Source organism: Thermobia domestica, chromosome 16 (assembly GCF_964235325.1).
Source record: "Thermobia domestica chromosome 16, izTheDome1.hap1.1, whole genome shotgun sequence".
Classification (NCBI taxonomy): domain Eukaryota; kingdom Metazoa; phylum Arthropoda; class Insecta; order Zygentoma; family Lepismatidae; genus Thermobia; species Thermobia domestica.
This window is the reverse complement of record NC_137469.1, coordinates 66,719,643-66,746,345: the sequence shown is the minus strand read 5'-3', so window position 1 is coordinate 66,746,345 and position 26,703 is coordinate 66,719,643. Positions and strand designations below refer to the sequence as shown.

Sequence of the window (26,703 nt, the reverse complement as noted above, 5' to 3'; positions counted from 1 at the left end):
TGGAACCATTAGTAGAGTTAATAAATTTTTATATTGTGTAATCATGGAAGCAGAGACACTGTTGCTTCATTCTTCTTAAACTTATGTACGAGGCACCACATTTACACTTCTTAATACTAAACAATCAATACGGAAGAGTAATCACTGAAAACTAGGGATGGGCAAAACCGGTTTTATTTAAAAAACGGAAACCGGTTTCTAGAAAAACTAAAATCCGAAAAACCGACATTTCGGGTTTTCACCGAAACCGGTTTCGGTTTTCTCCAAAAACTGGTTTGGTTTTTTACCGAAACTGGTATCGGTGAAAACTTTTGGAAAACACAAAATTATTTCTGTGGAAACGGAATCGGTTTCCGGAGAACAACGAAACACTATTCTGGTCAGAAATAGAACAAAGTTAGGAAAAAACCGGAACCAGTTTTGAAGAAAACAGAAACCGGATCCGGTGGAAAACCGAATCAGTTTTGGAGAAAAACGAAACCGGTTTTGGAGAAAATCGAAACGGGTTTCGGTGAAAAACAGAACCGGTTTTTGGAGAAAACCGAAAAACCGGTTTTTGTAACCACCACTATTGAAAACTCACTTTCTCCTCCAAAGTTCAATAAGTTCGAAAAGGTGTCATATTATATGAAATCTTTGTCAACGATGAAATAAAATTTTGAACACACAGTACGGGAAAACTGTCCATTTTTTCCATGCGTATATATATATATATATTTGATGTGTCACACAAGTACTCTCAACCATGGTGTAGTGTCACCTGGATACGTTTAATATTGCTATAACTCGATAAACACTCTATTGCACATTGGTAATGAATGAATGATTAAGTTTTACTGGGGACGTCAGCACCAAGGCAATTTGTCTTCACCAGAAAAATGTGTGACCATCAGCATGGCCACAAGGCTACACTTTTGGACAGACCGTGTATTTCTTTTTTAATTTTTATTCATACTACAAAATCATTATTTTATTTATGGAAAAGAAAAGCTATTTTTCTTGCTTGGTTCTGAATGCTTCCAAGTTGGTGAGAAACTCAGTTCTTTCTTTAGCTGCAGGTGTTCCTCAGTCTTTATCACTTCTAACGACAAAACAAAGGACTTGTTGTTTTCCCAACGCAACTGTTATCGTCTTGACTGAGTGCTTTGAAACAGTGAACTCCTTTTCTTCTTTCCCTAAAAGATGTGACCAACCTATGGTTTTCGCCACTATGACTGTTTTATATATATTTCTTCGTAACTACATTTATTACGGTTGGAAATCTTTTTAGGTATGAAGTTGTTACAGTGTGTGAATGAACACTCGCCGAATGTTGCGTTCCCACGCATTAACGTTTCGTCACCCTTCCTACCGTGGGAACAGTGCTTGTAACGTGTAGGAGTTGCAGACAAAATGACTAAGCCACACAATTGCCAATGCGCATTCTTTTCCACCGAACTGTTTTATGTAGAACCAGAAGGTAAAAAATCCATTAGTCGTGGAAGGAATCTTCAAGTTTAGCCTGCAACACTTGTTTGATTGTTGCCTTCGAGTTTTGTTCCCACAGAACCGAAACATGTGTTGCCAGCGTTCTTAATTATACCACCATTAAATTTGTATTGTGTAGGAATATAAAAATTTTGACACTTCTCTTATTAATTTTTACAATGTACTACCAACCCGAGGTATGGTGATCGGGATGTTCCCAAGTGTTTGAAAAAGCGAGGAGTTAGCATTGGTAACCAAAACAAGAAGGAACGAAAAGTTTTTTGAGGAGCATTTTTTACCTACATATTAGTACAGGATGATTATGAAGAGTAATTAAGCGTGTGATAAAATCATTATTGCGGTATCAACCGAAGAAGTGAACAAAGTGATGTTCTCGTAACTATCTTCTGGAGTACAGCATTTTCCGAGTCACGAAGCTTCATCAGGAGTTAGTGTTTCCTCTATCCCCCCACACTCATTGTCCCAACTATGCAGTGAAAGTCTCATATCAGTGCAAATAATAATCATACAGTGCAAGTGATCACAATAACAGAAGGGCTATGTTTCTAGTGTTTTTATATATCATATACATATCCACGTCTATTATGCAATACTAAGTGTTTTATCTTCTACGATTTCATTCATTCAGTTGTGTGTGTAATTTCTTCTGTTTGAGCATTCGTGCCAGGTGAAGTGAAAATTTTGTGTGTTATTAATATCTTTCATTTTACTCCGTACACACGTATGTGTCTATCCAATAAATAAGAGTTCGTCTAAAGGAATATTATCTTCTTCATTTATGTGTTGCGAATCCTTACGAGTAGTCAGCTTGCCAGTCACGTATATGTACGTATATGCGTATACTATAACCAAATCTAAGTCTCGAAATCACTGAAGCTGCTCATGTCAAATCACTTGTTTTATTTTACTATCATCAATTTGCGCCTGGACAGGACATGAGCTCTGACCTGAATTGTTATCAGCTGTTTCTTCAGGGGATGCTCCGGAAGCCAGCACCCGAGGGAGACGGTAGGTAGCAAATGCCAATGGCCGACACATATATTCTGTAAAAATAAATAAATAGAACACAAGAAAGAATGATTAGAAATATTCTCCCCGTTGGTTTAATGGCTAGAGCGCACACATTTTGTACACGGGATCACAGGTTCGATTCCTGTTGGGAGAAACTTGAAAATTTTGAAAGCATTATACAGTGTTCGGATTTGACCTTAAAGTGTAGGTCCACGTCTCAGATAGCCTCGATGCCGGAAATGGACGCTAAACTTCAATAAACTGACTGAGTGATAAAGAACCTGACTTCTACTGTAGTTAAAAGTCGATAAATTCCTAATAAAATACAAAAATAATATAATAAAACGTAAAAAGCAAAAATAAAGTAGAGGTCATGAAGAAGCTAAAAGAATAAATAACAAAATAGAAAACATAAAAACATAAAACAAAACAAATAACTAGAAAATAGCAATAAAACAAAATAGAAACCTGAGAATGAAAGCTCAGGGAAAGTTAACATTTCAATCTCACGTATAAACGCGAATAATGGAAGTAATAGAAGTTAAGAGCTGCTTTTCTCCATCTGGGAAATTTTCTGTAATACAATGCACAGTGCATTATTTAGGTTCATCTTTCTTCATTAGTGTTTACGAAGTATACTAAGTTGATGTGAGGAACTACTATAGTAAGTTGATCTACAAAAAGTCAATTTTTTAAAAAAATATTTCATTCCTGAACAAATTTTTCACCGAAAAATTACGACCACTTTACTACAAGAACAACGGCCATTTTGATGTATCTAGAGAATAAATGCTGCGAACTCTTAATTGTCAATTTTATTACTAATTTTGACAATTTGTGACTTTTTTTTTTATAATGGAATATTTAGAGGAAATTAATTGTTTCGAAGTTAAATGAAACATGATGGCAAGAAAAATTGAAAGTCATTTTAATGAATGTATCGTATTAGTAATTATGCATTGTTTACTAATTTATTTACTAAATTACAAGTAATTTGTAGTTAGTATTAGGATCAGGAGTATGTGCATTAGTGTTGGGACTACGTGTGTACCTGTTAGTATTATGTCTGTCACTATTGGCAGAATCAAGTAACAACAGACACAATCTGCTACTTAACAGTGTATATTTTTCATACACAGTACATAAATAAATAAATAATTTACTCCAGCAAAATAAAAGCTATCAACCTGAATCAGATTAGCAACGGAAGACATATTTTTAAAGCCCTAAAGATTCGTTTTTTTCTGGATTTTCTTGAAAACTACGCATGAGAATTACTCTGAAGCATATTTTATTCAGCTTGATATGATCTATCAATTGAAGTATATATATATTAAAAATTAAGTTTTTGCGTAGCAAATTATAATTTACTACGCAACTCAAATTTAAATTTGTATCGTAATTTTTAATTTCTGTATAGCATATTCGGCAGCACTGAAAATGAAAATTATTAATTTCACTGTTTTCACGTGAACATGACATAACAAAAACAAACATTTTTTTTGTATATAACAAACACACATGATAATGAACCTAAATAGAGGAAAAGTAATGACAATTTTTTTTGTCTTCTGCTTTGTTTTTGACTACATTAATTGAGAGTGAGAACTTTTGTCATTCTATGGATTGCCTAAGGTCTTATCTGGTTTTTAATGAGTCTACATAGAGCTTTTAATTAAGTGCTGCATCCGTAATGATGTCAAGAAACAGAGAATTGGCATAACTGGATTAAAATGTATATACATCTCAAACTCGGGAAGAAGGAGCAACTGCCTTCCCATGCCCTTCCCAAATGACGCCCCTGCACGCAATCCACGATGTGAACCTATATTTTCATCGCAAATCTTCAATAGCTCAATTTCACATAAATATTAATTTTCTAACTGATATTCTAGACAGACAATGCCTGGATAACGTTTTTTTTTCTCCATTTTTACAAAGTCTTAAACAGAACACTACTTTACTTTCACCACTTCAGTGAAAAACAAGAGAATATAGCAAATATTTATGGGTCTGTGCTGTGAAATAACTATGCAAATGTGTCATTTATGAAGTCCTTAACCACGAACTTCAACAATAGGAGGGCAGAAAGGTGGATACAGCTGAATTCTAGTATTTCCTCTGGTGCTCTACTTATCTAATTTGTGAAAAGTAAGCTGAGATCTTGCATTTCAAAAGTCCATTGAGAGACTTTATTTCCATATCCTATAAAATGTCGAAGTGAACATCGTCTCGCTGTCGTCAATTCTACTGCTAGTCTTCAGTAATATGTTGTCTAGTCCATAGTGAATTAGTATCTGTTATTGATAACCAAAGAGGTACATAAAGGAATACAAGTTTTCGAGGGGAGTTTTATCATAAGTATATGAGATCAAATGACAATTATTCTATTATGAAGGAAAATCTACATTATGCTATCTTCTCTTAAAAATAGTTGACTTCGATAATACTCGTAAATTATGATCATGGTTGCATCATATTTTACAATGAAATTTTTTATTTCAATCGCAATTCTATGATTTTGCGTAAGATATTGCGATTCGATACCACTTTAAAAAACGCTGGTACCTACATCACTCTCTCTTTCTCTTGATATATATATATATATATATATATATATATATATATATATATACAGTGGCGTATTTAGGAGGGTGGCTTCCGGGCTTAAGCCCCCCCGAAATCTTGCTTAGTATAGTAAAGTAAATGAAATATCTTGCAGAATTTTCATATTTCCAGGCTAAGCCCCCCCCGAAAGTTAGAAAAGCCACTCCCGAAACAAAATCGTAAATACGCCACTGTGTATATATGTATATATATATATAGTGTGTTCTAACAATGACGCTCACGGACACAAGAGTATTCTACAAATCAAAATAAAGCAATATATATATGTATACCTGTGCGGATCCCTTCCCCCCCCCCCTTGACGCTAACGCTCAGGTATACACTGAATAAAATGGGCTTCAATCCTACTTTACACTGGATAAAGCAGCAAACTATGGTTTAGCCCTTCCCTTGATCATATTCTGGATCCACCGCTGTATGTATATCTATCTATCTATCTATATTTATATCTATATCTATATATGTACTAGGGATGGGCAAAACCGGTTTTTATAAAAACCGAAAACCGGTTTCTATAAAAACCGAAACCCGAAAAACCGACATTTCGGTTTTCTCCAAGACCGGTTAGGTTTTTCACCGAAACCGATTTCGGTTTTCTCCAAAACCGGTTCGGTTTTCTCCAAAACCGGTTTCGGTTTTCTCCAAAACCGGTTTCGGTGAAAACTTTTCGAAAACACATAAAACTATTTCTGTGGAAATGGATTTGGTTTCCGGAGAACAACGAAACACCATTCTGGTCAGAAATAGAACAAATTTTGGAAAAAAACCGGAATCGGTTTTGAAGAAACCCGAAACCGCACCAGGTAAAAAACCGAACCGGTTTTGGAGAAAACCGATAACCGGTTTCGATGAAAAACCGAACCGGTTTTGAAGAAAACCGAAAAACCGGTTTTTGTGCCCACCACTAATATGTACACCTTTCAAGTCCTCGTCTGGCGACACAAATTGCACTATGTGGCAACGTCGCAAATAAAGAACCATAGATTAGGTCTACGAATCTATCAAATAGTTATATTGATTCTTTCCAGATGGCAGCTAAAGTCGATATTGATTGACACTAGTATCACTCACTAGTGTAGCAATCGATTCAACTTCTTGTTGTATTCGTAGAGTAATGCTAATGGCTCCAGGTTAATCTGCGTGAAATTTTGATTCCCCATAGCGGCTGACCGTCATATAACATTTTCGCTTTCTTTTGGCCTGTAGAATAGTGTTCCGTGGTCCGTGGGCGCCATTTTTAGAACACCCGATATATAAATATTTATGTATAGATATAATCTTTGGCTAATGTTTGTTTTAACAAAAAAAATAAAGTTTAAGAGTTCATGATAATTTTGGGTTATATTTCATTAACCATATTGTATATGATAATTTTGGGCTATATTTCATTAACCATATTGTACACTCTCATGTTCCTATTTCTTTTCTTTCTTTCTTTATACTTACGTCCCATGATTATGTGCCGAGGCTAAAGATGACAGTAATGAAGAAAGTGAGAGGAAACGTGAGAACCCCGAGAAAGCCCACGCATACGATATTTTGCTACCGCAAAGCTCACTTGGGTATTGGGATCGAACCAGGGACCCTCACGTACCAGAGATGAGCGCTCTATTACTAAGCGGCTTCTCGGCTCGATAGTGTCATACTGAAATTAGTTTGTGTTTCAGTATCAGTTTCTTCTTAGTAGGTGACGTGGTTTTTATATACCATCAATTTTTAGGTTTACAAATAAAAGTTTTCTCGATTTTTTGAAAACTATGCATGAGGTTTTTTTATACTGGCATATATGATTTTGATGACTCAATAACATTTACCGATTGACATGTGTTTTGCCTTTGCTTTCTTTTCGTTAAACGCTAATGATATTGTAGAATGTACTTTATTTTTCAATTCTTTTTTCCCTATATTACATATATACAGATGGTGATCAGAAAAATGGAAACACCTGAACGAAATTGCAACTTACCAGATGAATATGGTGTCGGGCCACCTTTCGCCTTCAGAACAGCCTTGATGCGACGTGGGATGGAGGCATAGAGGTCGTGAATGGTAGCAAGTAGAATTTTACACCATTCCTCGTGCAGGGCATCGGCCAGTTCTGTGAGAGAGGATGGAGGTGGAAATCGTCGCCGGAGTCGTGTTTCCAAGACGGACCACAGATTTTCAATTATGTTGAGATCTGGGGATTGGGCGGGCCAGCGGAGGTGTTGAACTTCACCCCGATGTTCCTCAAACCACGCTGCAACAACGCCAGTCTGTGAATGGGTGCATTATCATCCTGGAAGATGGTGTCATTGTCCGGGAACAACATCCGGACCATAGGATACAAGTGGTCTCCTAAAATTGCGACATAATCGTTGGCAGTGATTTGTCCGCTAAGTGTGACCACAGGACCCTATGAAAACCATGATATTGCGGCCCACAGCATCACCGAGCCGCCGCCATGTTTCACAGTTGGGCGGAGACACTGCAGATCATAAGCTTCTTTGGGCGTTCTCCACACATAAACACGGCCCGTGGTTGGGAATAGGGTCAAGGATGACTCATCCGACCATATCACGTTTCCAGTCCTCAACGGTCCAAGTTGCATGGTCGCGGCACCATTTGCGGCGTGCGAAAGCGTTATGGTCCCTGATGAGCGGTTTGGCCCGTGCAACACGACCCCGCAAGTTCATGTCATGTTATTCGCGGCGGACTGTGATTGTCGAAACAGGGTGGGGGAGGTGCTGATTGAGTTCCTCCGTCACTTGCTCCGCAGTGGCACGACGGTTCTGCGTGACAATGCGCTTTAATACCCGGCGTGACCTGTCACTCATGATTTTCTTCCGCCCACTGTTCCGCTTCCCCGATGTGGTTTTCCCGTGTGTTGTGTAGGCCGTCATCACCTTCGACACTGTCCCACGCGACACACCTAACACAGTAGCCATTGCCGTCACACTCACTCCACATAACCGCGCACCAACAATTTGCCCTCTTTGAAAATCTGAGAGGTCTCCATTTTACACTACCTCCGTCTGCTGCAGCCACTGGACACTGCTGTTCCACTGCGCCTGACGTAGTATGGAGACCGATCTAACACACCACCACCAGCGGTCCGGCGCTGCGGGCGCCACGACACCACTGCCAACCCATACATCTGACGTGTTGCCAACTACAGGTGTTTCCATTTTTCTGATCACCATCTGTATATATATACAGTGGCGGATCCAAGGTGGGCTATAGGGGCTATAGCCCCCTCCCCCCGAAGCTCAGGTATACACTGGGTAAAATGGAATTCAATCCTGCTTTACACTGGATAAAAACGACAAACTATGGTTTAGCTCCTTCCTTGATCATATCCTGGATCCGCCACTGTATATATATATATATTCTGTTTGCATATTATTCCTTCGCTGTCCTGCTTCTTCACTATCAGATTTATTTTCATCATCTTCAACTAAATTCTATCTAATTATTACACTACTAAGTACCAATAGTGGACAGCTTGGTAGTACTATTACGTGGTCCAATATTCCAACATGACATCCGCCTGGATGCCTCCCAGCAACTTCTCTGTTCTTTAATTTTTTCATATCTATTTATTCCTCTACCGTCTGATGAACAGCTTAGCGAAAATGCTCACACTGCATTTTTTTTTTCTAAGTGAGTATGATTCTTTTCACTATTTTCTGATAAGTAACTCATTTCCTATTCCCGCTTTGAAATAAATAAATATATATATATATATATCTTACGGAATAAATGAATATTATAAAGTAAACCTAAATGCTTACTTTGATATCCCATAACCTGCTTCTTTAGCTTTGCCTCTGACGTAACCCATGATAGCATCTTTTTCATCATCAGCAAAAAGAGCAGGTACTCCTCCTGTCGTCAAGATATTATTTATCAGTTCTAAAAATCCTGTAAAAATATAGGATAAAACATTTTTAAAATTACAAAATAATAAAACATGATATATATTAGACTGAAATGAATTCCCTCAATAACGCACACTTTCGGACTTCCATCAGTAAATATTATCTTAGCAAGAGCTATTTAGCACAATATCTCGGTTGGAAGCTAATAGGTGTAATTGGTTTAGACCTATTATTAATATTTACAAATGCCATATACATTGCAGCACATTACGCGAGTTTTTCAGGACTCTTCAGGAGTTTCTCACCAATATATCGATATACCTAACTCTTCACAGGTACAGTGTACAAAAAATATGAGCAATGAGATGACGTACACGTTTAACGAGTGTTGTGTGTCAGCACCACGGGCGTCTCTGGCGGGGAACGCGTTTCCCCAAAATATTTTGAGTACGAGACAAATGGATCAATGCTGAAAGTATTTATATCTATATGGAAGAAGTAAAAACATACGCAGAACAAATTAAAGTTATGTTTGTTCTTCAACATTAGGTTAATGTGATTAGAATATCCACCTGACGTGTGTCATTATCAAAGGGTTTTTTTTTTTGTTTTGTTTTTTTTAAAGTTACGCTTCTTGGTTAAAGTAATCTCGACTGCAGGCACACAATTGTTTCATTGCTTAACCAGCAACAATTGGTTTCCATGATGAAGGGAGACTGGAGGAGGGGGATGTATAGAAAGTTTATCTGCGAATTAAGAAGGGAAATCTACAAGGACGGAAATATACAATAGAAGCGAAGGTGAAAAGAAGAATTTAAAAACATAAAGAAATTTGAATATTATATATGAGAGTAAATTTCATGCGAATACTGTAGAAGGGCAGCAAGGGACAACTACTATGACAATATAGAAACTAAAGAAACAAGTGTTTAATGAGCGAATTGAGTTTGAGGAAGATGGAAACAAGTGTTTAATGAGCGAATTGAGTTTGAGGAAGATGGAAAGAACACATTGAGGAGATGGATGACAACAAGAATAAACTGTACATTTTAGACATTGAAACGGAAAACGAAGTAATCGAGGATGGTTCATTGGACAAGTTCAAAAACATACAGCGAAATGAAGAACAAAAAGGTAGATAATATGTTTTTTGAATTTATTAAGAATACAGAAAAAGAATGAAAATAAAAAAAAATCATTTGGTGATGAATTTCTGCCTGAGTCCCATTTCTTATAACCAGGAATCAAATATCACAGGCGGCCCATCGTTCGATCTTCTTCAACTCTTCCATTACACAACATAAAACACACACTCTGCTAGCACTATTTCAAATGGCATCTATTTAAACTCAAAGGATACCGGGAGAACCTTTGCAAAATTACGAACGTTCACGCTTTACTTGGAAATTTCCAAATTACTTTAAAAACGTCCCTCGTATGAGTCAAAACATATATCAGACCATGTACAAGTCAGTTCTACAAGTATCTATAGCCACCAAAGGAAACTTACGAAGTTATCTTAATAAAACTTAAGGAGACTATTATTTTGGAGAAACAAAATTCCCAAACTTTTGTTTCTCAGATCAAGATGGAAATTTTTCCAGACTATATTTTAGTGAAATTAAATAAACGCTGTGCTGTCCATTAATCACCTATGGCTTTAGGTTTTCATAAATGCGACGGGTGTTGAATAGGCCAGTATTGTTGAAGATATGTCGCAATGACTAAAGAAACGTTAACTTCACAATACATATAAAAGAATAATACGAATATGTAGCAACACATTCAAAACAAGAATGTTATTCTGATATATTCTGACAACACTTTACACGTATCTCTGCCCGCCTATGTAGTTTAACACATAATTATTATATTTGTTTACCCATGACAATACATATCAATATAAATACAAATGAATGTAATAATGTTTGGCAAGAGAATATGGTTAGCGTACGCGCTTTTGCGCGAGACATTCGGGGTCGATTCCCGGTGAGAGCTCATGTAGTTTGGATCCCACGTTAAGCTGTTGACCTATGACTCACATAGCCTCGCTGCTGAAAGGAACGCTAAACTCAAATCTAACAGACTCGGCAGGGAAAGAAGGGGTGAGGAGTAAGTGATTTGTAAAAATAATGAGAAACAACCGATGTTAGTATTCAATCTATAGTTTTTTTTCGAGGTCGCTGAGATAAACAGTGACACTCTCAATACCGTTTAAATGCGAATTTATCCTCCATAGGTATAGTGGTAAGGGATGGAGTGGGTAGGAGTGATAAGTAAAAATAATCGAAAACGACCGATATTATTGTCCAGTCAATGGTTTTCGGAACCGCTGAGATGAATGGTGACACTACTGTTATTTAAATTTAATTCATCTCCAATCGATTTGAAAGTGAGGAATGGGAGTGGGTGACCTGTAAAATTAATAGAAAACGACTATATTAGTGTCCAATACATATGTTTCGAGGTCAATAATATGAATAGTGACATTCCAAATGAAATTCAAGTTCAAGGTTAGATAGGGGTGAGAAACAGGATGTTTTTCAAACATATTTTCGTGTGCGAAGAACGGATATTTCAGGTTGTGAAGTATAAATGCTGACCAACTTCTTCTAACTATCTCTATCCGCCTGCATGTTTGAATAAAACTGCTATATTCTTCCAATATTCCAAAATATAAAACAACAGATGCAGTACGTGACAACATATATATACTCCAGTAATGTATATGAATACGTGAAAAGTTTGTTTTTGTAAGATACAAGTATTTACGAACATATTTGTAAGTAACATTTATAAACAAGTTTACAATAAGATTAGAAACTCCTGATTCATTTAGTTTAAGAATCCTTTATTTTTGTTAATTTCTTTAATTTATCTTGCTGACTTTAAAGATTTTCCTTCTTTTTCTTCTACTATTCGAGTGCTGCAGCAGCTCTTTTTTCTTTCTTTTCTTTTTTTTTTTCCAAACTACCTTACTAAGTTTTAGTTCTACGTTCTTTCTCTAGAGAGCCTTTTTCCAGTAGCATCTATACTTCTTGTTGCATGAATTAGTTGTTTGAAAATAGCCAATGACTAATTAGCTCCGTAGGATTGACATCATAATGTATTAACCTATGTGAAACTAGACACTCTTCATGCAAATTGTCTATAAGGCATTTCTCATCAAAAGAGAAACTTTATGTTCAACCGTTTCGATAAAAGCTGGTTGGGCTGTAGTTAAGCGCCTCTTTTAGCAGAAACTAAATAAAACGCAGACAAACAGCGTAATATGGAGTCTAATCGATAAGAACTCACAGAGACAATCGAAGGCAGGTCTTCCATAACTATATAGTTACAAAGAAGCTCTAGAATGAAAATTTTTTTGGTGATCATGTTAGTATCACAGAGGATAAACAACCATAAGTGCTCCAAACGATCAATAGAGTCATATCAAAATTACTCATTCTTGTCGTAACTAATTCTTGGAAACTAATGTCATTGAAAAGCTGCTTTACTTCAACAGGAGCAGAAAAAGACCGATGACGCTTTTGCATAAGCATGTATAATGCCACACTTATGTCCCTGCCGAAGTTTCCTGTATAAGATTGAATTTCGAACCTTCTTAACGAAATGTAGCGAGTAAGTCATCAGGTGCCTGCAATTAGTCCCTAGTTCGATTCCAGACCATGTGCGCTTGTGGTGGACAACACTGTGTTCATACGTTTTCTCGAGTTTCTGCCGTTTCCTTTCATATTTTCAGTCCATGAATTCACTTCATAAACATTCACTTTATTAATCATCCGTCTCCTTAGCTACAGGGTCAATGAAGACATAATGAATACCTAATTTAAATCAGTGCGGCAGCTTCAGAGTTGAACAAGAGGAATACGCACACATATCGACTAGTTTCAGTTTTATATATTAAAATAAATAATATTAATTACCTTCTTCTGCCACGTGAGAATCAGTGAAAAGAAACACAGTGTGTCTTTTCTCTACACCTAGCTGATGGAATAGCTTCTTCAAGTCATCTCGGAAAGAAGTCTCATTGTACCCTCGGCTTAACACAATTCCAAACATTTCACAACCTAAAAGATAACAAGACTTAAAAATTCGCCAAATATTAAATGATAAAAGAAATCACGGAAGTTAAATATGAGGCACATATTGCTCAAACGGTTACTTATTTCAATAATTCGTACAGAATTTTGTGTCTTTTAAGATTTCAAACAACAATTTCTGACTCTTTATAAAAGGTCAAGGTAAAACCAAGGTACGCTCTTTTTAGGACGATAGATTTGGATCAAATCGGCATGAAGGTCATTGATACCCTACTTACGTGACTGGATCGGCCAAGGCTAATGCCTAATTTGTGAAAACCAATATAAACTTTATTTCTCAGGATGATAGATTTGGATTAAATCGGCATGAAGGTTGTCGATGTTTTATTTAGATAACCCACCAAAATTAACTGAGATTGCTTAAGGTCAATAGCCAGAGTTAAAACCAATGTAAACTTTATTTTTCAGGATTACAAATCTGGATCAAATCTGCATGAAGCTCACTGATGCCCTAGATCAGTGACAAAATTGATTGAGATCGGTCAAAGCCTGAACTAATCTTGGTTGAAATCGACAGGAGTAACGAAGATTGAAAATTGGCCCTACGAAAGAGAAATATAATAGGTTTTAAAGTCCTGTTAAAACTCGAAGATGAGAATTAGTCAAGAACAAGACAGAAGAAAAACAAGAGCAGACACCAAGTCAAAACTTACAAGTGATTCAATTTCACCCTCTGAATAACCATGCTGAATATAATCTGAAAAAGAAAATTATGATTGACAGCAGCCAGCTATACGTGATTGACCGATAGAATTTATGTGAAACGACTATTCTAAGTATAACTTGGAAACGAATGAACCGATTCAGTTTTTGATGTACAGTCAAGTTTTTCGGTGTACATAAGACAGCAAAAACTACACATTTTGCTAGAAGTATCATAATTATAAAAATGCATGAGTGCTATAAAATGAAATTGTATTATACAAAAGAATTCTTCATTACCTGCAGCAAAGGAAGCTAACCGGGTCAGACTCTGTTTACCGCTTCCTCCAACACCAACAAGAAGAGCATGTCCCATATGCATACGTAGCACACGGTGAATACGAGTCAAATGCTCTAAAGCATCGTCGAAAAGGACCAGATTGATCTTGGTAAAACGCTCATTGTATTCTTCCAAAATCTGTAAAAATATCAATAAATAATAAGTTTTGTAAACATATAAATAAGTAAATAACAAAAAGTCGAAAGAAAAATAAAGAAAAAAAAAAGAATTATGAAATTGCTTCTTATAGAAGTACTAGCCCGGCTTCGCACGGGAAGGATAATATTTATGCACAATATCTGAAAATAATGAGCTGAGTGGAATAAAAACCAAGACCAACACCTTCGGCGCTGGCCCTATCAATCTCGGTCAAACTAACGTGCGCAACGCCTTTCCCTCAGAAAATAAGAAATTGAGAAGAATAAATAAATAAAGAATGACAAGCAAGAACTTCGTCATTTCTCTGTCAATTCCCGGGTCAGTTGACATGCATGTTCTTCACTAAACTTGAGATTATTGGATTTTTACACAATATGTACATGTTCTTTGAGTCTTATCTACAATCAACTCACCTGGATTGATTATAAATCTTATATCAAAGAAATAACCTTTACAAAAAAAAAAAAAAAAAAAAACTAACTTAAGCATATTACTAATTTTTATACAAAGAAAGAAATTTGTCATATATTTGTCGGATACATTGTGTATAATTCCGACTTTTAAATCTTTTTTTCCTTCTTTCTTTAAGCTGACCGACACAGGGGCATCATTTTAGACTTCGCTTTCGGGAGGAGGGGTGGCAAGAGCACCACCAACATAAGACTTTCACGTTTTGTACTAGTATATTAGTAGACAATCGATTAAAGTATATGTATTCCTCAAACTCTTAGGGGGGGGTGTCAATTGCCCCCTCCTGCTCTCCCTAAATGACGCTCGTGGTCCGACATAAATACTAGAAACACTGTTCGATACAAATTATAAATACCGGTGTAAAATTCAATAGTTCTAGTTATTATTATTTACCGCTTAAACTCTTCTGTGCTCAAAACAGGGCACATAGTGGTCTGGTCTCTTGTAAATAGTTGAAAAGTGACCAAAAGCACACGAAAAAGTGACGAAAAGCACACGAAAAATTGATCAAAATTTCATCATGCCCCTTTTTTCTTTGTCAATTTCTCAATCACCTCTCTCTTTGTTTGTTATTTTGTTTCATCTTTTCTTCTTTGAGCTTCCTCCTTTCTTAGGTTTTCTAAGTATGCTTTGTAGTTACGGTAAGCAGACTTAGCAGATGTAAGAAGCTTCTGAGTAAGTGGAACCAGTTCTGGCCTTTTTCCGAATTTCTTCATCCCAGACATTATATTCAGTTTAGCATTGAGAGCATTCATCACCTACTCTTAAGAAGAACATACAAAAAGCATAACACAAGACGAACATGATGAACCACACAAACACACATACACACACACACACAACGTTGAGCGGAGCGTTAACTATTACGAGAGAAAACTAAAAGACTATTATGATAGAAGAAAGAATAGACACAGAAGGGTTCTCATCAACCCCAACTTGAGAGCTTAACCATCCACCAACCATCTACTGTGCTTTAGAAAGAATAAAAGCTGAAGTGAGAATAAAGCTGACCGTTTCACATGTGGCAGCAAGTACTGAAGCTTTCAGAAGAGTAATGTGTAACAAGTTTCTGCCTTTTTCCATTTATTTTTATAATATTTTTCTTAGAAAACTGCCAATGCAAAACATAAATCACACGAAAAAGTCACTTTACCTTCCATAAAAGTAACTTTTAGTGACAAATTTGAAAAAAGGTAACTTTTAGTGACCAACTTGAAAAAAGAGTAACTTTTAGTTTAAAAAAAAAGTGACTCGCTATGAGCTCTGCTGAAAATCATTGATTGTGATATCTTTCCTCATTATCCTGGATTTTATAACCAGATTTCGTATTTCCTTACGGATTATAAGTTAGGATTATAGATTATAACTATAGATCTATGCCTTATAAATACTTTTATATTAAATTAGTAATCAATCATGTTATATTATCTCTTTACCTATTATCTAGAACGTACACAACATATGCTCAAACAATAGCAATTTAAAAATTTACCACAAACTCTGCCTGGTACTTGAGCTGAAACTCACTATAAAATACTAAAATCAATTACGAATATTTTCGGGTTTTGAAAACTTTTCTTCTTTTCTATTATCGTAATGTTGAACAGTTCAGAATTGTTTCAGTTGTGTGAAGTGAAGTCCCCGTAAATATAGTCGGGACAGGCAAATGTCCCGTATTTGAATCCCGTTCCATTCCTGTTATCCATATCGGTTTATTCGAAAAGTGAAAAATCAAAAATTGTGACTGGCTAGGAATCCTGTAATTAGTGAATGAACAATAAGCTGTAACATGTAATAGTTTCGAGCAAATTATCAAACCAACCTCTCCGATTTGATAGCAAGCAAGCCAACAGACTCGCAGCGCAGAATTGTAGTTCTCCACATAATATTTTTGTGAGGCTAGGACCACAGAATTGTGATTTAGTCTAGGGCTTAGAAATATGTAAATCCAGTCTTGACAATTACACACGACACAAGAATTAAAATCAGCAAAATTTTCGTCAGATCAAAATGACAAAGGTAATTTTGGCAAGTACAACCATGTAAATAAATATTGCTAGACACGCAAAGCATATTGAAAGTAGATTGTATCACTGATTTAAATAAAACGAGATTATTTTCATGTTGTTTTCCGGTAAGGCATTTTTATAAGACGTCATATTGAGTTTAAGGCGATTCTTTTGTAGGTGGATTGTACATATCTTCACCCCATACAATTAATTGCAGGGAACGAAGAGAGAAAAATTCATTGGATTGTGTTGGAAAGTTTGGAGGGGAAGATCGAAGGTGTCCCGTATTCTCATGAAAAAAAATATGGCAGGCTTACTTGTATGCATGTATGTATGATGTGGGTTTGTGGCGCGAGCTGGGATCGAACCAGGGATCCCAAGCACCGGAGGTGAACGCTTTACGAGAATAATATTTGTGCATACTCACTTCCTGGAAAAGCGCCTGAACAGCGTCATAATCTAACACGTCTTCATAGTATCTTGGTTCTTCTTCCATCAGAGCATTTCTATAATCAGCAAATAACATAGGATCTTGCATGGCATATTCCATGTGATCATTGAAATATCTCTCCATCACTGAAGTTACGTGTTTAGTCATTATATCAGCATCCTATATTACAAGACAAAGAAAATAAAGAAGACAATTTGTTAAATCAGAAATTTATACTTCATTAAATTACTAAGGCTCAGAAATAAAACCAGTATTTTTTTAATGGATTTTACCTATACGTTTTATCTGTGGTTTACATTTAATTAGATTATCAGTTTAGTAAGGATTTGACAAATAATACTGTTAGCACGCTTATTAAACGCTTATAATACTGTTAGAGGTCTTATTAAACGCTAGCAAGGACATGAGTTTGGAAGTAAATGCAGAGAAAACTAGGTACATGGAAGTTCGTCGGGATCGTAATACGGCAAATTATGGATGCGTTAAAATATCAAATAATACTTTTGATAAAGTGGATACTTTCAAATATCTAGGATCAATATTAACAGACGAAAATTATATTCACGAAGAAATTAAATGTCTACTAAAAGCAGGGAATCCGTGCTATTATTCAGTTCAAAATCTCTTGTCATTGCGAATTCTGTCGAGGAATTTGAATCTCAAAATATATAAAACGATAATCATGCCTGTTGTTCTGTATGGTTGCGAAACATGGTCGCTTACTCTGAGGAAAGAACATAGACTGAAAGTATTTGAGAACCAGATCCTGACACGAATATTCGGACCCAAGAGAAACGGGAATGGGGAATGGCGGAACTTCATAACGAGGAACTACATAATTTATACGGTTTACCAAACATTGTTAGAGTCATCAAGTCTAGGAGGCTTAGGTGAGCAGGTCATGTAACTAGGATGGAAGAAAGTAGAAACGCTTTCAAAGTCTTAACAAGAAGACCAATCCGAAAACGACCATTAGGAAGAACTAGGCGCAGATGGGAGGATAATATTAAGATGGATCTCGCAGAAATAGGAATACAAAGTAGAAATTGGATCCAGTTGGCCAAGGATAGAAGTCAGTGGAGAGTTTTTGTGAACGCGGCATTGAACCTCCGGGTTCCACAGGCCATAGAATTAGTTAGTTAGTTAAATACTGTTAGCACACGAAAATGTGATTATCTTCTGAATGAAACTGTGACTTCCGACATAAGAAATTTTATACGCTACACTTCTGTATTTTTGAAATTAGGATTTATAAACATGCCTTAATATAAAACAATACATTCCAATCCTTTGTAGGGGAGGTATATATGGTAATAACTATCTACGTTGGAGAAACTATTTTTTTAATATATCTAAATAAGTAATACATATAAAAATTAATTTTTAACAGATAACAAAAAGTTACATATACCCGTATCACCTTTTTTTTTTTTTTGTTTGAAACGAGAAGAATAAGTTTTGTAAATGCTGATTTTATTTTATTTTGTTACATATAATATTGCGTCACTATTAGGAGTATAGGTATTACTATTACTAGTATGTATATCAAGACATACAACAATATAGATATATAGTGTGTTTCAAAACAACACCGACAACGTTTGGGAAGTGATTTCTGACATCAAGATATGACAAAAAGTATAGATCAATTTGGGTGTAGAAATCCGTCATTTGAGAGTCATAGGCTGTAAAAAGTATGAAAAAATGAACTTTAAAGGTTCACAGTTCCAGTACTATGGGACCTACCGTAGTCGGGTCAAGACTTCACGTAGGAACTAACACATGCGCTATCCAAAAATACATGTTTCATTACCTTGCGGTACTCACGCAAGAATTTTTATAGGGGAGTTTGACTACGGGCACATAATTTGAAGTACTCACCAACTATCTTTATAAAAATTGTTGCGAAAGTACCATATGATTCTGAAACATGGATATTTGGATAGGGCACATATAGTTCCTAAGATAAATCTTGACCCAACTACGATAGGTTCCACAGTATTGGAGCTGTGGACCATTAAATTTCATTTTTTCATGTTTTTGGCAGCCTATAACTTTGAAATGAAGAATTTCTGCACAAAGGTTAATCTATACTTTTGTCTTATCTTAGTGTCCCAAACTTTGTCGGTGTTGTTTTGAAACACCCTGTGTGTATATATAATCTGCTACACAACAGTATATTTTTACATAATTTGTATACAGTGTATAAACGAACGACATACTTCTTAATACCATGACAGTTCTTGTTTCTCCATTTTCTTAAAAAAAACTATGCATGCGAATTCACCTTCAAGTATCTCACTTTATTTAGCTTACTGTGCTATCGATTGACATATGCTTTACTTTTAGGTAATTTCACAGTTGAACCAGAGTTAAAGTATAAGAGTTAATTTTGATTTATATCAGTTTACCTATATTGTGAACTGCCATCGTTAGTATCACAATGAAAAGTTTGATGAAAATATATTTAAGTGTCAGTTTCTTTTTAATAGGCCACTTGTTCATTGTATGGTGTCAATTTTTAGGTTTATATAAAAAAAAAAAAGAGTAGGTTTCCTCGATTTCCTCGAAAACTACGCATGTAATTTATACACACCCATATCATTTTGTAGAGCTCAATAAGATTTACCGATTGGTATTGGCTTTTGGCCAACTGGGGGCTTCGTCCCCAGAACCTTGCATATCATATGTAACAGTACCTGTCATAATGATAACCCAAGATAACAATAACCGTGAAGATTAACAATACGGTAAGGACACAAAACAACTTTAACGAACACGTTCCATTATACCCGTTTTAGCTCGGCCTACGGCCTTGTACCTCTTAAACCAAAATTCTACCGAATTTCAAACTTTTATTTTAATTCTAATTCCCTAAAACATGAGATTACAGGTCAAAAAAAAGTCTAGTTAAATAACACGGGAATTTCTTCACTCCCCTTTTAGACACCTCTAAAAGCTAAAAATATTCATTTTTGGTAATTTTCCTGTGAGTTAGTCAAGAAAGGCTACAATCTTGCCAAATTTAATAATTGCAGACCTACAAGAAGTACCCAATAATTTTGGAGTGTAGAAGATGTGTCATATAAATAACATGGGGAAGATTTTTTCAATTGCCCATAGAATCCCATTAAAGTTTGCAATTTTTGTTTTGGTGATTTACTTAGGAAATGCTAACGAAAACGTACAAGCATACCAAATTTCAACTTTTATTCTAAGTCCAAGTGCCTAAAACATGATAGTATAGCTATATATATATATATATATATATATATATATATATATATATAAAGTTCATTTAAATAGCATGGGGAATTTGTTCATTCCTACTTTAGACTCCCCAAATAAGAATATTCACTTTTGGCAATTTTCCTGGGGGTTAGTCCCGAAGAGCTACAATCATGCCAAATTTGAATTTTCCACGTAAGCCGGAAGTACCCGTTATTTTATGTCAGTGAGTGAGTGAGTTCATGTAATTTTATATATATATATATACAATGTCTGTGTGTGTGTGTGTGTGTGTGTGTGTGTGTGTGTGTGTGTGTGTGTGTGTGTGTGCAGGCGTGGATCCAAGGCGAGCTATAGCCCCCCCCCCTTGACGCTCAGGTATACACTGGATAAAATGGGCTTCAATCCTGCTTTATACTGGATAAAGCGGCAAACTATGGTTTAGCCCCTCCCTTGATCATATCCTGGATCCACCACTGTATATGTGAGTAATGTTTTATATTTTTTATCGCATTTAAATGCTATTGCAATATTGTAGAATTTTTTAATTATTATAATAACCCTTACAGGTATTTTTGTTTTCGTTAATGTATTAAAATATTAATTTTTCAATGATTCTTCTATTCAATTCTTTCAATGATTCAATACCTATAGTTTGGCAGATGAAAATTCTAGTGATTTGTGACAATAAGCCATTTCGTAATTGAGGATTATTAGGTAATTTTCTTATGTTATATAGCAATACGCTTCTGCCTATCCTACAGAAATGGATTTCATATTGAAACTACCTTAAAATCTAGCGTACCTGCTTATTAATAAGTCGATCTTTGATCACGCGATGCACTTCATTTCTCCAAACCCGAACAAGTTGTTCAGTCGTGGTGAAAATTACAGGTGAAGTCATGCATAATCCTGCTGTGATGCACGTCAAATCTCGGAGATTAAATACGTAATGAAATCTTGATGGAGTTGGTGGTAAATCTTGTATGACAGCCTTAAAAAAAAGTTAAATTAAACCTTTAATTTACAATCCCAAGGCTATGTTCTTTAGGCTAAAGGAGATAGATGATTATGAAAGAGTTAGTAAAATGAGAATGTGGAAGGAAAGGAGAATCTCAAAAAGAAAGAAGAAAAAAACATGACCACATTGTTGTCTACCACACTCTTAGAGTCTGGGATCAAACCAGAAACTCAACTCTCATGAGAAAAGCGCTCCACCACTAAGGCACTATGAATCCACAAAGCAATCTAAGTGTAAATATATACACATTACTCAATTTCTAATTCACTGACATTATGCTCTAAAAAATATAGCCTTAACCCAATTGAAGTTCATTTAAGTACCCTTTTATGCTATACTCATTTATTAGGATTACTTAAACAAAACTCTGCTGAAGCTGGTAAAAGCAAAGATACATATTTGCATATATACTTTCCATCATTGGCAACATAACTTTCCTACTGTGACACCACACGATAGATGCTTCTCTTGAAAAATTCTTCTGACTGTGTAAGTAGAAACAATGCTACACCTTCTCCTGCATTTCTTGGTCCGACAGAAAATGGGGTTGCCCTTCAAACTTCTCCCCAGCTTTCCAAACAATGGAAACTGCATTTTATGAAGTAAATCTATTTTACGAACTCACTCACAAGTAGAAATAAGAGGATTTTTTTTTTAAGCAGATAGCATTAGTAGCATTAGTGGTTCATTATAAATATCCATGCTCAGTGGCGTATATAGGGTGTGGCTATGGGGCTCAAGCCCCCTCGCGCCGAAATAAATTATGTTATATGCAGAACTTCATTAAAATTTGTCGGCAACCAAAAGAAAAAATATAAATGCTTATTTACGTGTTGTGCATAGCCGCCCCCGAAACAAAATCCTAAATACGTCACTGTCCATGCTATTATTTACTTTTTCTCTTACTATGAGATGATCCGCGGCAAATACACTGTTCTGCTAATACAAGGTGGGATTGGAAAGTTCGTGGCCTGATTAGGAAGGAAGTAATTATATTATGTTTGTATATATTAGTTGCGTTGCTAGTCACTGTGTAAAATTTCATTTCTCTATTATTTCAGGTGAGGAGTTTATAAGATGCTAAGTCGGCGGAAGTGACGGAAATCTGTGGCACGGAGAAAATCGAGTACCGTGCTGTCATTAGGTACCTGCATAAAGGGGCTTAACACCACAGGAAATTCATATGGACACGGTAGAGACAGTAGGAGACGCCGCGCCCTCGTATTCCACGGTGAAAAAGTGGGTAGCTGAATTTAAGCATGGTAGAAACTGTATTGAAGATGAACCACGCAGTGGCATGCCTTCAACATCGACCACTCAGACAGTGCCAATAAAATTTGTGACCCGTCCCGTTTCCTTTAGCCTAACCGGCATAACCATGGGACGTAAAACTCAACGATTTAATTTCACTTTTTTTAAAATTTGTGACCTGATTTTGAATGACGGCAGAATCAAAATCCGAGAGACAGCTGAGACTGTGGATATTCCCTATCAGCGAGCACAAAATATTGTCGTAAACGAATAAGAGTTTTCTACAGTGTCCGCGAGATGGGTACCCAAGTTGCTTGCAGTTGAATACAAACGCAATCGACATCCTTTACCGTGATTAGTTGGAACTGTTTGAAAGTGATCCGAATTTATTGGCAGATTTGCGACTACGGATGAGACAATGGGTACACCATCATACACCGAAATAAAACAACAATCGAAGCAATGGAAACGACCTTGATCTCCTGATCCAAAGAAAGCCAAACAAGTTTTGTCGGCAAACAAGATTATGGTATATATTTTTTTTTTTTTTTTTTTTTTTTTTGAATGGTTGGGGTTTATCCTGATTGATTTCTTCCAAAAGGAAAAAAAAAAAATGTCAATTCTGAATACTACTGCACCCTTCTGGGACAATTGCGTGAGGAAATCAGAATTAAAAGGTCAGGAATGCAGGGAAGAAATGTGTTGTTTCACCAGGACGATGCACGCGTTCACATGTCCCTTGCATCCATGGCAGAAATTCATTCCTGTGGGTTCGAACTGTTATCGCAACTGCTCTATTCGCCTGATCTGTCCCCCTCGGATTTTCACTTGTTTAGAAACCTGAAAAAGTTTTTGTGGGGTCAGCGATTTTCTTCGTTTACAGAAGTGAAAAGTGCTGTAGAGATCTTTTACTAGTGGAATTTTTTAAAAGTGGTATAGAAGCGTTACCGGAGAGATGGCGTAAATGTATCTGGGTCGAGAGGGATTACGTGAAAAAATAAAATATAACTTATCCATATATTTTCTAATTTTGTAGGTTAGACTATGAATTTTCCAATCCATCCTCGTATTTTGTTGCCAATTTTGTTAAGGATAGGTTGGTTGCAAATCTACCACTGCTTACTTCGGTTATCAAATATGATAAAATAACAATTAATTGATTTATTGAAAACTGGAAGTTTCATAAGGACATCAGCAGCGAGGCTATTTGTTCCCGTCACAAGATCAATAAACGACAAATTCTGTACATTAAAAGATCCAAATAAAACTTCTAAATAATAGCAGTTGAAGCAAGAGTTCAACAAAATAATACGTTTAGAAAAACTGCAAAAATCACCAGAAGTTGCGAAAAGGATAACAAGATAAATAAAATATTTTTTAAAAAATATATGACAAGAAAAAAGTAAAAATAGAAATAGTTGTAAATACAAGAGGAGAAAAAACTCAGAGCACGTTAATTATTACAATTTCATGAATAAGAGGAGAATACGCATTATTCCCCAAAACCGGATTATTGAGGTCTGAACATTCTGCACCTTCTACAAGAATGTGCCGAATACTCAGTGGACCAATATAGTCTTCACAATACGGACGGTCAGTACACAAACTAAATAACAATGAGTGAAATGAGAGTGTCCGAGATGCAAGCGTGTCAGAATCACTTCAACTCAGCGAGTTGATGCGACGTCTGCCAGTTTCTCAAAGCAGGTCATACTCCATGCAGCTTGTTTTCGTTGGCCTAGTTCCAATCGTCGTTCCGACGCCTCACCAGCGAGAGCGCATTCGTTGAAGGAAATAGCTACTAAGATCAGAGTACAAGATTCAGTACTCTAGGCAACACCATCCAATGCAGATTTTAGGCTACTGTGTCGGTAAGTTCGTTTCCCTGGATGCTTGGCATGAACCAGCACCCAACAGACAATGATGACACAACCCTGTTGCTATAGCTGATGGCATCTTACAAGAATGTCTAGCACTAGCAAGTGTTTACTAAAGACATTCTGCACGCTGATAACGCTTTGTGAGTCAGTGTAGATAAGAACATGACACAAAGAAAAGTGAGCGCATGATCGAGGGCAAGCTTAACTGCTGTTAGCTTAACAATGAATACTGAACACGGGCAATGTAGATTAAATCTCAAGTGTCCTCACTCTTTTCGAAGGCACGACCAATAGAATTATCACTTTTCAAACTGTTCGTGTAAAACACAAAAATCGGTGTACGGTCCTAATAAAGATCCAAACTCTTGCTGGTATTCCTGGATATTAGTGTGCTGGCAAACGACGATCAAGTCTTTGTGGAGTCAACAGCCATGGTGGAACAGCACGGCCACATAAATTCGTCTTTGGTGAAACACGTAAGCACGAACGTACCATAGATGTGTGGCCCAAGGACGTGCTGCATACCGGTTGTAAATCTGCCTACCATGAAAAGTAAATCTGCACGGATGGTCAGAAATATCACGCACATGGACTATATAATTTCTGAGAAGTTTCTCACAATAGTAAGCTCACGACGATTCACTTGCTTCAACATAAAAGGCTAGGGCTAGTGCAAAACCCACCGGTAGTAGACAGCAGAATTCCCAGATTATGAACAGTGTCAAGTTGCTTCAACAGAGAGGAACGAGCTGATGTATAAACAACATGACGGTAGTCCAATTTAGACAGAATCAGACTATGATATAATTGCAATAGAACAGTACGATCAGCTCCCGACATACGGTAGGGAAGTACACTAAACAAGTTCATAGCTCGGAGACACAAGTGCTTATGATTCCAAGTCTGTGGTTTCCACGTTAAGCACCGATTAAAAATCAAAGTTAAAAATTGTACTGTGTTAACAAATGAGAGAAGATTACCACCGAGATACATGTCCAGATAAACAAGGCAGGTTCGTTGGTAGCAAAATTGTACACACAAAAGTTCTTTTAACCGGAAATCCGAAAGCCTGTATCATTCGACCGACCAACGAACAAGACGCTTTTATGTTTGTTGAAGCTCTTAAGTAATACCGTGAAGTTATCAAAGTAACAATTGATTTGAAAGAACGACATAAATGATTGAGAAAGAGAAAATAGGTAAGTAACATTTTAGAACAGGGTGAGGTAGAAAAAAAGTGATACACTCACACTTTCAGTCATTAACTTAATTTGCTTTCCACAGCATATCAAAAGGTAACAAATTAATGCGTATTTGATCTTTAAAATAATTCTGAAGTTTACACAGATTTTTACATATTTACTATGCCGCAGATCAATTTTGTAACAAAAGTCCAGATCACAATTTTCAAATTAACAAAACGAATAATCAATATAAATTAAACTGAACTGAACCTATATCAATTCATAAATAATTAACCCCTTGCGTTCTAATGACATCCATGTAGATGTCATAAAATAATCCATTGCAAAATACCAGTGACATCCATGCGGATGTCATGAAAACGTATCCTTTATCCAGTATGGTATTAATCCTGGAGATGATGAAAATTTTTAGTAGGTGCAAGGCACGAGTTAGTTCTACTATTTCTGTTTAGGTGACAGCACCTTACTGACAGAAAAGAAAGAGAAAATGTTTTGTCTCAGTAAATGGCAGACCTAATGGAGTCATGTGTTTGTTTTGGCGATAGACAATTGGCATCTTCGAAATCGTATTTCCAGATAGGAAAAAAAGAAAAAAAACTTTGTCTTTGACCTCCGGTCAGTTTTGTCAACCAGAAGCAGCATAAAATCCCTTTAGACCATCAAGATTTCCCTTTTTCAGTCCAAGTATACCACAATGCAAATATTTTTTTTTCTTAAATCAATAATGTGAATGCTACCCTTGCGCTTGTACAATAACTATGCCCTATATAACGGTGCAGACAGTCTTTAAACAGTAAATGAAAACCTGGTATTACAGTACGCATATAGTAAAATGACACCTGGAACGCAAGGGGGTTAAGGTCAGTCAGATGAAAAAAATTAACTGAGTAACGTGTGATGAGTGCATCGCTTCATGAGAACTTTAATTCTGACTTTCTTCATTCGCTAAGTTATAC

At 36.2% G+C, this 26,703-nt stretch overlaps 1 protein-coding gene across 5 annotated transcripts in view; it reads right to left on the bottom strand.

Annotated features, from left to right (window-relative positions):
- The window catches only part of Dhc98D (Dynein heavy chain at 89D), a 608,487-nt gene that overhangs the window by 250,732 nt on the left and 331,052 nt on the right, over nucleotides 1–26,703 (bottom strand). For all 5 annotated transcript variants that reach the window (XM_081742517.1, XM_081742516.1, XM_081742518.1 and 2 more), the window contains exons 49-53: nucleotides 21,196–21,384; nucleotides 17,139–17,321; nucleotides 14,033–14,210; nucleotides 12,914–13,057; nucleotides 8,901–9,030 (exon numbers count right to left, since the gene is read on the bottom strand). In XM_081742517.1, the coding sequence (XP_081598643.1) occupies nucleotides 8,901–9,030; nucleotides 12,914–13,057; nucleotides 14,033–14,210; nucleotides 17,139–17,321; nucleotides 21,196–21,384 (824 nt within the window). The remainder of the gene's footprint in view (nucleotides 1–8,900; nucleotides 9,031–12,913; nucleotides 13,058–14,032; nucleotides 14,211–17,138; nucleotides 17,322–21,195; nucleotides 21,385–26,703) is intronic.